The sequence below is a fragment of the Cyprinus carpio genome, chromosome A2, assembly GCF_018340385.1.
Source record: "Cyprinus carpio isolate SPL01 chromosome A2, ASM1834038v1, whole genome shotgun sequence".
NCBI lineage: Eukaryota > Metazoa > Chordata > Actinopteri > Cypriniformes > Cyprinidae > Cyprinus > Cyprinus carpio.
Genome location: NC_056573.1, coordinates 1,667,576 through 1,680,075, shown reverse-complemented (window position 1 = coordinate 1,680,075; position 12,500 = coordinate 1,667,576). Strand labels below are relative to the sequence as shown.

General features: G+C 42.7%; 1 protein-coding gene and 1 pseudogene across 1 annotated transcript; both read right to left on the bottom strand.

Moving 5' to 3' along the window:
* LOC122147201 overlaps positions 1 to 914 on the bottom strand; it is a 5,489-nt pseudogene extending 4,575 nt beyond the window's left edge.
* A 2,741-nt stretch (positions 915 to 3,655) lies between these two features.
* On the bottom strand, positions 3,656 to 11,899 carry LOC122147215 (phosphatase and actin regulator 1-like). The gene is made up of 3 exons (XM_042768843.1): positions 11,760 to 11,899; positions 10,887 to 10,948; positions 3,656 to 3,995 (listed from the first exon to the last, which is right to left on the bottom strand). Exons 1-3 carry the CDS (start codon positions 11,794 to 11,796, stop codon positions 3,819 to 3,821), a joined length of 276 nt encoding a protein of 91 aa, XP_042624777.1. The 5' UTR covers positions 11,797 to 11,899; the 3' UTR covers positions 3,656 to 3,818.
* Between the last annotated feature and the right edge of the window lie 601 nt (positions 11,900 to 12,500).

The window sequence follows — 12,500 nt, the reverse complement described above, 5'->3', positions numbered from 1 at the left end:
ATGCTGGTTTTAATTTCAGGTATTTTTACTCGTTACTTTTTGATAAGCGATTATTTAAAATGTAGTGAATATTGTGACAAAAATTAGAACAATGGAATTAGTAACAATGAAAGTGAAACAAAGATTTACTAACTAGCTATATATCCACCTATATTTTAAATAAACAGTATTTTCATCTTAGAAGTAAATTACACAGAGAAGTTATTTTAACACGTTTTAAATTGTTATTTTGAAAATAAATGAATAGATCCAACCCACTAACGCCTCCCGCAATCTCATCCGTGCTATGAACTCATCACGCGTTCATTTCTTAATAAAAGTTACTCTGAGATCGTGCTGACAAACAGTTATAATTTATTTCTAAGTGTAGCGCGACACAGACACCCGAGGCGCAGACTGTATCTGGTTGCCATGACAACAAAACTGCTGAAATATAAAATCATCTGTGATTGGTCCACAGATTGTGAATGTTTAGGTTAAGACAGTTTAGTGACCTACCAGCTTCGGACCCCGTGCCCTCGGTCATGGCTCTTGATTTCAGCAGCTGAATCTGGGAAATCTGTGATCCATCTAACTGCCAAACAGCTTAACTAAACAGGAACGTCCCAAAACTGCCCCAAACCCGCCCCACTTCCACTGCGTGCCAGCAAACTGCAGAAAACAACACTGAAAAACATATTTCAGGTTTGTTAAATAACACACAATTCTGTCTTTATCTTTTCGATGCCGTCCGACCATTCTCAGTCCTTGCATGAGCTCATGGAAAGAAGTAAATGAACATGAATCCTTTTAGTCTGCTCACAAACTTCTTCCCTGTTTATTATTACATTCACACATTATATAGTTGCATTGCAAGGGGTGGTGTAGTGGTTTATCCAATAAGCATTGTACACTACATCATGTAGGAATGTCTAGTAAACCATGGGTTTTCCTTTCTGCTGCCTCTAGAGCCCATAAGATGTAGATTTACATCAGTATGTTATATAGAATGGATGTATGGCCAGGAAGTTCTGGACATATTAGGAGCTCATGAGGAAATGTGCATGTGTGCACATACATTGAGGTAGAGAAAGAGAACACAGAAGGGAGGAGGGAGCAAGACAGAAGAAAAGGAGTAAGAAGGGAGGAGGGATTGTAGAGAGGCACAGAAACATTTGGCATAGAACATAATATAATCTAACAGTTCCCCCATTTGTTTATATAATAAACAACATAAAGGCTCTCTGCCCAATTCCCCTTCTCTTAACATTAGCTCAGCATTTTTCTCATTCCACTTAAGATCAGCACATTCAACAGTTCTATTCGTCAACACACTCACGAGCATCCTTTACCAACTTGCGAACCAAGGCAAAAATCATTCTGAGTGTTCACTTCTTCCCTTGCCTTAAAATTCCTAAGCATTCCTAGACATATTCAGTAAACCTTTATCAATCAGCATCAATCAACCTTTATCAATCATTTACCATCCGCCTCATTATGAGGGTTATCTGTGCAACATAATATTCCCACTTTATCACATTTTGCCCTTTAAACATAATCTGTTCATTTTGCAGTGCAGGTAACTGTAAGCCTTGTAGCTTTTCCTTGGCCTCAGTCTTAACAATACGGTTGGCTAGTCACTACCACATGTTCATAGTAAATGTATGGTGCATCTGCATTATCTAGCCAGTTTTTCTCACCCATATTTACAAGGAAATATGCACAGGTGAGCAGCCTTTCAACGCAGCCAGGCATATTACCAGTTTAGCAGCCATGGCCTAATAATTTTAGTATTATTCTTACAAGTTCTAGTTTCCTACACATAATTCTCTATCAAAACATAATATATTAGAATGCAAAAATGTAAATGCTTTGCATTACATTGTTCACATCTTTGGTTTCTAAGAATACCTCTTTATCCCCAACTGGATATGCTTAATGTATGAGACCTTGACCAGGACAGGTGGACTTCTAGAGGTGGTCCAATTTTTCAGCTCGTCTCATTTGTGCTGCACTTTTAATTTTAGCTTGTGTTATTCATAATTCTAATGTAAAAATCAAGTTAATCTAACAAATTAACTTTTAAAGTCTATATCAGAGCTATAGACCTATGCAGTAACTCGAGTCAACTAGAACAACAACATTATCAGTAATGTCAAACAAATACACAAAAAATAAATCTTCTGATAAATGTAAACCACATCATAATCTCTTTGTTCCGTGCTGTATCAGAATGATGTCAGGATCAGGATGATTTAATCAGTCTCTTTTCCCTGCTAAGAGTTGCTCCTCAATCTTTCCTTGATTCCGGCAGGATCTTAATCAGTTGGAGCAAACAGCGGGCTTTTAAGCCACCAGCTGAGTTTGCTCATTCTCCTCGCTGGTCCCCCTAAGGGACTCTTCTGCCCCTGCCTGGGTTAGAGGCACACCTGGTGTGAACTCAGGATGTTCCTCCTTTCAACGACAAGGAACACCGAAGCCATGGATATCGCTGTCTCATCGGACATTCCAGATTAGTGGAGTAAACCGTCCTTGATATCAGAAGAACTACCTATACCTGTGATAGGAGATCTTAAAATGTTTTTGTTAGAAACTACATGTTTACTCATCACCTAGTCGATCCTTATTGTAGTGACCTGTGAGGAAAAAAATCATGTGGACTGAGGGCTGTCCATTTTCCCAATAACACCAGTAAAGTGAGAGGACAAGAACCCATATCATTCCAATTTCAATCAATATCATTTATTTTCCCATCTGATTTCTTTCCTCTTCCCCCTGTATACCACGTCTAAGTGGTATACACTAAAGTTCAATTCAACTCAGCTCAACTCAACTATTTCTGTGTTGTTTCAAAGTATCTCACTATCATCAAATAATTTCTGAAACATGACCTGTGAAACACTCAGCCCACATGTAACATGTTAACAAGCACAATGCATTTCATACATATGATACATAATCAGTTTGATGAAGTCCGTCATGACATCCTGAAAGGGAAAAATAAAAAGTTAAGTTTGGGGGGGACTGGGCAAGCCTTCTTGCTCTGCCTTCCTATGTTTTACCCTGCGCAGGTGTGGCACTTTTCTATTCCTGCCACAAAATATCCCAGGCCAGGATAATCAGCCAAATTAATCCATAGCCATTATACTTTCTTGGGCATAATCTCCTTTGTGTGCCCACTTAGAAAACTTTGAAACAGCTGTTCATGGCAGTTTGTCTGCCTTGGTGCACCATCACTCACACACTTTCACACACTCTCACACCTACCTCTGGCCAGAGCATCATCTCTTTTTGTCACTGCCTCCACAGACAGTGAATTGAATGGGGAATGTGTGTTTCTAGGGTGGAATACCACCAAGTCTCTCAAATAAAACAATTTCGGTACCGACAGAAGCTACTCAACGTAGGCACTGTGGCATTCCCCTTGCAACAGTGTCTAAACGTTGGACTAAAACAGTTGTCTATAGTTTTTGTGTTAACTAAAATAACTTGTGCATTGTGATCAATGGGAACAAGATTGAGTGACTTTTTCAGTGAGTTGTTCTGTTCGTTCATGATTATTTGCTGCTGTAACTAGTAGTACAGAGGAAGAGAGGATCGCTGCACTCATTCAAGAGCAGCAAAAACACAACGCTGAGACTTTGTTTCTTATCAAAAAGGACAAATAAAAAATTTTAATTATTGAATGGCAGGAGCTACAAGCAGACTCTAGTGAAGTGTCTGGAAACTGAAAACAGCACAGACTAAAAGATCTCTGTTAAAATAATTCAGCTGTTGAATGTTGGTGCATCACTGATGAAAATCCCAGTAGAAGCGATGTGACGCGGACCGATCACATCTCAGCCATCAACACTCCTCTGACCGTCTACACTCACCTTGTCGGCTGCTGTGAGTCTCGTCCAGGGCTTGTCTGCGCGTCTGTCGTAGTCCTGAGCGTCTGCCACCTCCACGTAATCACAGAAGCGGATCAGAATCTTAGCGTGTCGCAGCTCCTCCACCGTGGGCCTCTGACTCAGCTGAAACACCAGCACACACTCAGCACATCACACACACACACACATTAGCGTGTAGAAGCTCATACACCGTGGTCAGCGCTTTATGCTCATCGCATAAAAACTCAGCACATCACACACACACACACACTCTCTGCACATCACACACACACACACACACACACACACACTCTCTCTGCACATCACACACACACTCACACACACACACACACACACACACACACACACACAGCACATCTCACACACACACACACACACACACACACACACACACACACACACACACACACACACACACACACACACACACACTCTCTGCACATCACACACACACACACACTCAGCACATCACACACACACACACACTCAGCACATAACACACACACACTCACACACACACACACACTCACTCAGCACATCACACACACACACACACACACACACACACATGATACACACACACACACACACACACACACACACACACACACACACACACACACAGCACATCACACACACACACACACACACACACACACACACACACACACACACACTCAGCACATCTCACACACACACACACACACACACTCAGCGCATAACACACACACACACACACACACTCACTCAGCACATCACACACACACACACACACACACACACACACACACACATCAATTATCACACACACACACACACACACACACACACACACACACAGCCTCCTGTGGCATGGCAATGAGTTTCACACACACACACACACACACACAGGTCCCGGGTGCACTGTGAAGACCTCTACATGTCCCGGGTGCACCACACACACACACACACTCTGCACATCATGCACACACACACACACACACTCAGCACATCACACACACACACACACACACACACACACACACAGTGCATCTCACACACACACACACTCTCTCTGCACATCACACACACTCTCTGCACATCACACACACAGCACATAACACACACACACACACACACACACACACACAGTACATCTCACACACACACACACACACACACACACACACACACACACACACTCTCTCTGCACATCACACACACACACAGCAAATCACACACACACACACACACACACTCTCAGCACATCACACACACACACACACACACACACACACTCTCTGCACATCACACACACACACACACTCTCTGCAACACACACACACACACACTCAGCACATCGCACACACACACACACACACAGACAGACACACACACTCAGCACACCTCACACACACACACACACACACACACACACACACACACACACAGTACATCTCACACACACACACACACACACACACACACACTCTCTCTGCACATCACACACACACTCAGCACATCACACACACACACACACACACACACACACACACACTCAGCACATCACACACACACACACACTCAGCACATCACACACACACACACACACACACACTCACACACACACACACACTCTCTGCACATCACACACACACTCTCAGCACATCACACACACACACAAACACACACTCAGCACATCTCACACACACACACACACACACTCTCTGCACATCACACACACACACACTCTCTGCACTTTGTAGTGGAAGAGGGATGCGTAAGTTAGGTGAGTTAAGCATTTTGAGGCACTTTTGTGTTTAATTGGTCCATGATCCTAAATTTAGAGTGTTAGCAGTGTTTGTGAGAAGTTCCTTTGTGGACTTTAGTGTAGACTAATGCCCAGTATATCGCCTTTAGATATTTTTGATTGCTTGGGGTAAGTAATCTTCTGTGTTTGGGTTAGTTCTACTGTTGTTGAAAGCTTTAAAAGCTTTGTTTGAGAGTATTTTTGCTGCTATTTGTTACTTTTGTAGCTGTGCTATTGGACCTGTCGTGTTGGTTGAACTTCTGTATAGGAAGTAGTTACTACGTAAGGGTAGTTAATGTTGAGCTAGTAATGGCTTCTTTAGAAGACTTCCTAAAGGAACCTTCAGAAGAGTTACTTGAGGTTTTTACAAAGGATCAACTTTTGCAGTTGTCTTCTCATTATGATATTCCCATCACAAGTAGTGAGAAGCGACTGAAGGATAGTGTGAAGGAAATCATTAGAAGTGTTTTGATTAACAATGTTGTCTTAAAAGTTAAGCGGGTTTCCCCACAATCCATGACCGCTCCTTTGTCTGAAGCTGCAATTGAGCTTAGGCTCAGAGAGCTAGCTTTTCAGGAGAAGCAGCTAGATGTTAATATAAAAATAAGAGAGAAGGAAATGCATCTAGCACATGAACTGTCTCTTAAAGAGTTGGAATTAAAAGCTGCTGCTTTAACTCAAAGAGGTGATACCTCTCCGTTTGATGTTGGTAGACATTAAGTTAGTACCTCCTTTTTCTGAGAAAGATGTTGAGAGATATTTTTCTCATTTTGAACGGGTGGCAACCACGTCAAAGTGGCCTAGAACTATGTGGACTTTGCTTTTACAAAGTATCTTGGTGGGAAGAGCTCAGGAAGCTTATTCCGCTCTAAGTCTTGAGAAGAGTGCTAATTATGATGAGGTTAAAACCGCTATTTTGAAGGCATATGAGCTGGTACCTGAAGCTTATCGCCAGCGCTTTCGAAGTTGTACAAAGTTTGCTCATGACACTTATGTTGAGTTTGCAAAACAGAAGGAGAATCTGTTTGATCGGTGGTGTACATCTCCGAAGGTGGAAAGTAAGGAACATCTTAGACAACTCATTTTGCTTGAGGAATTTAAAAACTGTCTGCCTGAGGTTGTTTCTGTTTATTTGAATGAGCAGAAGGCAGTGACTTTAGAACAAGCTGCAGTCTTAGCAGATGAGTTTATCTTGACCCATAAGGTAAAGTTTGGAGACAAACACTCTGAGGTTCAGGACCAGAGTAAGCATAAAAGGTCTCAGCTTGTAAAGTCTGTGCCCTCTGGCTCATCACCTGTTAATAAAATGACTAAGGATGGTTTGATTTCAGAAAGGGCTTGTTTTTATTGTAAGAGACTAGGTCATCTTATCGCAGATTGTCCTGTTCTAAGTAAGAAACATAAATCCGCAAAGACTGTAGCATTCGTAAGCCCTGTGCCAAGTCTTCCTCTGGCATCTTCAGTTGCTAATGTTGCATGCAAGAATCGTGAGTTAGCTGGGTCATATCATTTTTGATGGACGGTTGTGTGTGTCTATCTTCTGACCCTGAAAACAGGCAAGCCGTCAAGATCTGGAGAGATACAGGAGGTTTTCAATCTGTGATTCTATATGATGTCCTGTCCTTCAATGAAAAGTCAGCTCAAGGTTCAGAGATCATTTTTAAAGGTTTTGGTGGAGGATTTTTGTCTATGCCTTTACATAGCATTAATCTCCAATCAGATTTAGTCTCTGGGGATGTTGTTGTTGCACTTTGTTCCCAGATTCCCATAGATGGTGTGTCCTTTATTCTAGGGAATGATTTAGCTGGTGGGAAAGTGCTAGCTGTCCCTGAAGTAATCTCTACTGTCCTCAAATCAGACGGTCCAGATGAACTTGAATTGGCATTTCCAGAAACTTTTCCTGTTTGTGCAACTACTCGGGCAATGTCGGCTAAGAGGCATGTTGAAGACAAATCTAACAGTGAATTGGTGATACCGCTTTATGATACTTTCATGGTCCTAGGTGACATGAACTTGTCAGCGAGTGGAAAGATGTTTCCATCTCGTGAACAGTTAATACTTGAGCAAAAACAAGACTCCACTTTGTCACCCATGTTTGATGAGTTAGTGTCTGATGAAGTACTACCAAATGTTGCGTCTGGCTATTTTGTTAGTGATGGTGTTTTGATGAGAAAGTGGACCGATCCGAAAATATCACGTGAGGATGACTGGAGTAGTGTGTTTCAAGTGGTGGTTCCAGAAGTTTATCGATCTGACATATTGTATTTTGCTCATGATCATTGTCTGTCTGGCCACTTGGGGGTCAGGAAAACCTTGGATCGTGTGTTAAGGCATTTTTTCTGGCCTGGGGTGAGGTCCGATGTGGCTCAGTATTGCAGATCCTGTCATGTTTGTCAGGTTGTAGGCAAACCTAACCAGTCTATTCCTGCAGCTCCACTACATCCCATTCCTGCCATCGGAGAGTCATTTGAACATGTTTTGATTGATTGTGTTGGGCCTCTTCCCCGTACCAAGTCAGGTAATCAATATCTTCTCACAATTATGTGTGCCACCACAAGGTTTCCTGAAGCTGTTCCTTTGCGTAAGATTACTGCCCCTGCCATTTCCAAAGCCCTTAAGTTTTTCACAGTGTTTGGACTACCAAGAGTTGTTCAGTCTGATCAAGGGTCTAATTTTATGTCTTGCCTTTTCTCTCAGCTGTTAAAGCAGTTTTCTATTCAGCATAATGTCTCATCTGCATATCATCCAGAGTCTCAAGGTGCACTTGAAAGATTCCATCAAACTCTTAAGACTATGCTGAAGACCTACTGCAAAGAGTTTGAGAGGGACTGGGATGATGGCGTTCCATTACTCCTTTTTGCAGTTAGAGAAGTGGTTCAGGAGTCCCTTGGTTTCAGTCCGGCTGAACTTGTGTTTGGCCACACTGTGAGGGGGCCCTTGAAATTGGTAAAGGAGAAGTGGTTAGATGTTGAGCGTTCTACTCCTACTAACCTCTTGGACTATGTGTCCAACTTTCGTTTCAGACTTAGTAGAGCCTGTGAACTGGCCAAAGAAAATTTGAAGGCAGCTCAGGAGAAGATGAAGATTTGGTATGATCGAAAGGCTAAACATCGTGTGTTTTGTACAGGAGACCAAGTGCTGGTGCTCTTACCAACACTGGGTTCGGCGTTGCAGGCTCAATATAGTGGTCCGTATACCATTGATCGGAAAGTTGGTGAGTGTAACTACTTGGTTAAGACTCCAAATCGTAAAAGGAAAACCCGAATGTGCCATGTGAATTTACTCAAGCCTTACTTTGACTTAACCAAACTGCGTCTACCGAGGTCAAGGCCTTGGCTGCACTGAATGCTCCAACTACTGAGACCGTAGAAGGGGTTGCTGTCTATGAGATTGCTCAGAGTAGATTGCCAAATTCTGAGATTCTGGCTGAGTTAGACTTTCATTTGTCGTACTTAAATCTTTCTGAGCGCTCGGATGTAATTCAGTTAATTTATCAATATTCTGCCTTGTTTTCTGATGTTCCATCTTGTACCAATGTCCTAGAGCATGACATTGACGTAGGTCAAGTTAAACCTATTAAGCAACACCCATATAGGGTAAATCCTGTTAAACGCCAGCTCTTGCGCAAAGAGGTAGAGTATATGTTAGAACATAACATAGCTGAACCGACTTGTAGTGCTTGGAGTTCACCATGTTTATTGGTTGAGAAGCATGATGGTTCGTTTCGGTTTTGTACCGATTTTCATAAGGTAAATGCCATCACGAAACCTGACTCCTTTCCTCTTCCACGGTTAGATGATTGCATTGACCAAGTTGGTTCTGCATCCTTTATTTCAAAGTTAGATCTTTTGAAAGGCTACTGGCAGGTTCCACTTAGCCAGCGAGCCCGTGAGATCTCTGCTTTTGTGACACCAGATAACTTCTGCCAATATAATGTTATGGCATTCGGTATAAGAAATGCACCTGCCACTTTCCAGCGTCTGGTTAATAAGGTGTTAGAAGGAGTTGCAGGATGTGAGGCTTACCTTGATGATGTGGTCATTTATAGTTCTACCTGGTCTCAACATTTGGCCCAGCTTGGGGATGTGTTCAAGAGGTTAAAGGCTGCAAACTTGACCCTGAACCTCTCCAAGTGTGAGTTTGGGCAGGCCACAGTCACCTACTTGGGTAAAGTTGTTGGCCATGGACATGTCCCCAGTAGGAGCAAAAGTGGAGGCCATTGTGAATTTTGCTGTACCATCATCTCGGCGGGAACTGAAACGTTTCCTGGGTATGGCAGGATACTATAGGAGTTTTTGCAGAAATTTTGCCACTGTTGCTACACCTTTGACTAACCTGCTTAGCCCTAAGGTTCCTTTTGTTTGGACTGAGTTATGTCAGGTTGCCTTTGACAATCTGAAGGCATTGTTGAGTAGTTCCCCTGTTCTTGCTGCCCCTGATTTTAACAGACCTTTCAAGTTAGCTGTGGACGCTAGTGATTTTGGGGTGGGTGCTATTCTCCTCCAAGATGATTCAGTGGGAGTGGAGCATCCTGTGTGCTATTTTTCAAAGAAATTTGATATCCATCAGAAGCATTATTCTACAATTGAAAAGGAAGCTTTGGCGCTTATTCTGGCTCTGAATCATTTTGATGTGTATGTTTCATCCAGTGTTTCACTTGTGTACACTGATCATAATCCTCTAGTGTTCCTTCACAGCATGAGAAATTCTAACAAGGGCTTAATGCGATGGAGCCTGTTTTTGCAGGGATATGATCTTACAGTCTGCCACATCCGTGGGAAGGATAATGTTTTGGCGGATGCTCTGTCAAGGTCGTAAGTGCTGGTGTTTGTCTATCGTTTATGTACTTGTTGACTTTGCCAAAGGTTATTCTATAGCCATGTTTTAAGGGTGGGAGTGTTATGTAGGAGTGTTTTAATCTGTGTTTCACTGCAGTTTCCCTGGTCACTCTCCTGCAATTAACAGGTTAATTGGATCCACCTGAAGGGAGTCACTTTAAATCTAGGACACATGCTCTTGCTCTGTCTCTCTCGTTTTGCAGCCAGCACTGCAGTAGCTGTGTTTCTGTTTCTTCAGTCCCCTTTTTTTCCACTTTTGTTATTAAATAAACTTATTTTGATTGGCATACTTTTGTTTTGTGTCCTTTGTTGCATCCCTAGAGCCAGGGTTGTAACAACACACACACACACACTCAGCACATCACACACACACTCTCCCCATCATACCTTGCGTGAGAGTCTGTGTCTGATCTCTCTCTTCTCCTCCATCTGCTCCTGTTCATTACGAGCTGTGGGACAGGAGCAGGTCAGAGGTGTTGAGTTCACATCAGCAGATTCAAGACACATACAATGTTAAAGACTGAAGCAGAGCCCGTCTACGGAGAGCCTTCCCACTCCCTATTAAGTCCTATTGTACCGAATTTTGGTTGCAGTTCCGCCAGAGTTCCACTGGGGGCGATCACCATGAGTACAAAATGAATGGGAGTCTATGGGGCTAGACGGCTAAATTTGTCCCTTTCACCCGATTGCCGTTGAGAAATCTCAGATCTGATTGTAGGTTTTGCAAGTTCAACATGGGTTATAGGTCGAAAGTTGAATGAACGAGTACTTATGTCCTTTCGATTTCTTACTGGTTGAGTTGTTGCCCATAACACGCTAGCATTCTGCTAATGAACGCATAACGTATGACATCATTGACATTTTAAAATACTTTTTAAAGCAAATAAGTGACTCTAAAAAATCTAACACCCAGCAATGTGTAATTTCTTTGCATCTCCTTTCGAATACAGCATTCAAATTACTAGACAAAAAATTATATCCTGAGAAAAGTGGATTTTGAGGTGTATACCGCCATTGACCTCCATTCATTCTGCACTCGTCCTGTGAGCGCCCTCATATGGAATCAGAGTGGAACTGCAACCAGTTCAGAAGCCGGAAGTGTAGTGGGAGTGAAACTTCTCGCCATATTAGACATTCTCTGACTGAAGCAAGATCACTGCACATTACAGTCAACATGAACTGATGTCATCCACGAGGAACAGGCTGCATCATGGGAAGTGGGCTTTGGTGTGTAAGTGTCTCTCTGGGTTCTGGACTCACGTTTGAGGATGTTCCTCTGCTCCAGCTCTTCAGCCATGGGCCTCTGACTCAGTCTCCTGTTCCACACACGCACACGCAGCAAAACAGACCAAAATCTCAGAAACTGAGACACACGAGAGTCACATTAAAGCTGCAAACATCTGACGCTTCAGATAATCTCAGTAATGCAGTGTTTGTGTGACACACATGACAATCAGTGGCTGTGCAATCGAAGGTGGTGTGTGTGTGTGTGTGTGAGAGAGAGTGTGTGTGCGTGTGTCTGTGAGTGCGTGTGTGTGTGTGAGAGAGAGTGTGTGTGCGTGTGCGTGTGTGTGAGTGAGAGTGTGTGTGTATGTGTGTGTGTGTGCGTGAGTGTGAGTGTGTAATTGTGTGCGTGTGTGTGACTGTGAGTGTGTGTGTCTGTGTGTGTGAGAGAGTGTGTGTGTGTGTGTGTGTGTGTGTGTGTGTGTGTGTGTGTGTGTGTAGGTTTGGAAAGGAGTGCACAAAGGAGAAGAAGTAATTTGAGTGTGTGACAGCAACTAAATGAAGGTGAATAAATCCAAGTACAGTTTTATATAGAAACATCATCACACGCTAATGAATGAAATTTACAACTTCTGTTTTCTCCATTTTCAGGAACTGAAAGATATAAAGACCAGTGGAACTGATGCATATCATGAAATCAGTGTTTCTGCATTGTGTCTCTTTCTCCAGCTTGTCACGATATTTTTAAACTGAATCACACCTATCAAAACTGAGATG

Excerpts from the sequence above, each read along its gene's own strand:
- LOC122147215 (XM_042768843.1), bottom strand. The coding sequence starts at position 11,796 with ATGGCTGAAGAGCTGGAGCAGAGGAACATCCTCAAAC. Across the intron at positions 10,949-11,759 it reads GCAGAGGAACATCCTCAAAC|CTCGTAATGAACAGGAGCAG; the intron begins GTGAGTCCAGAA and ends CCTGTCCCACAG. Across the intron at positions 3,996-10,886 it reads GACACAGACTCTCACGCAAG|CTGAGTCAGAGGCCCACGGT; the intron begins GTATGATGGGGA and ends CTGGTGTTTCAG.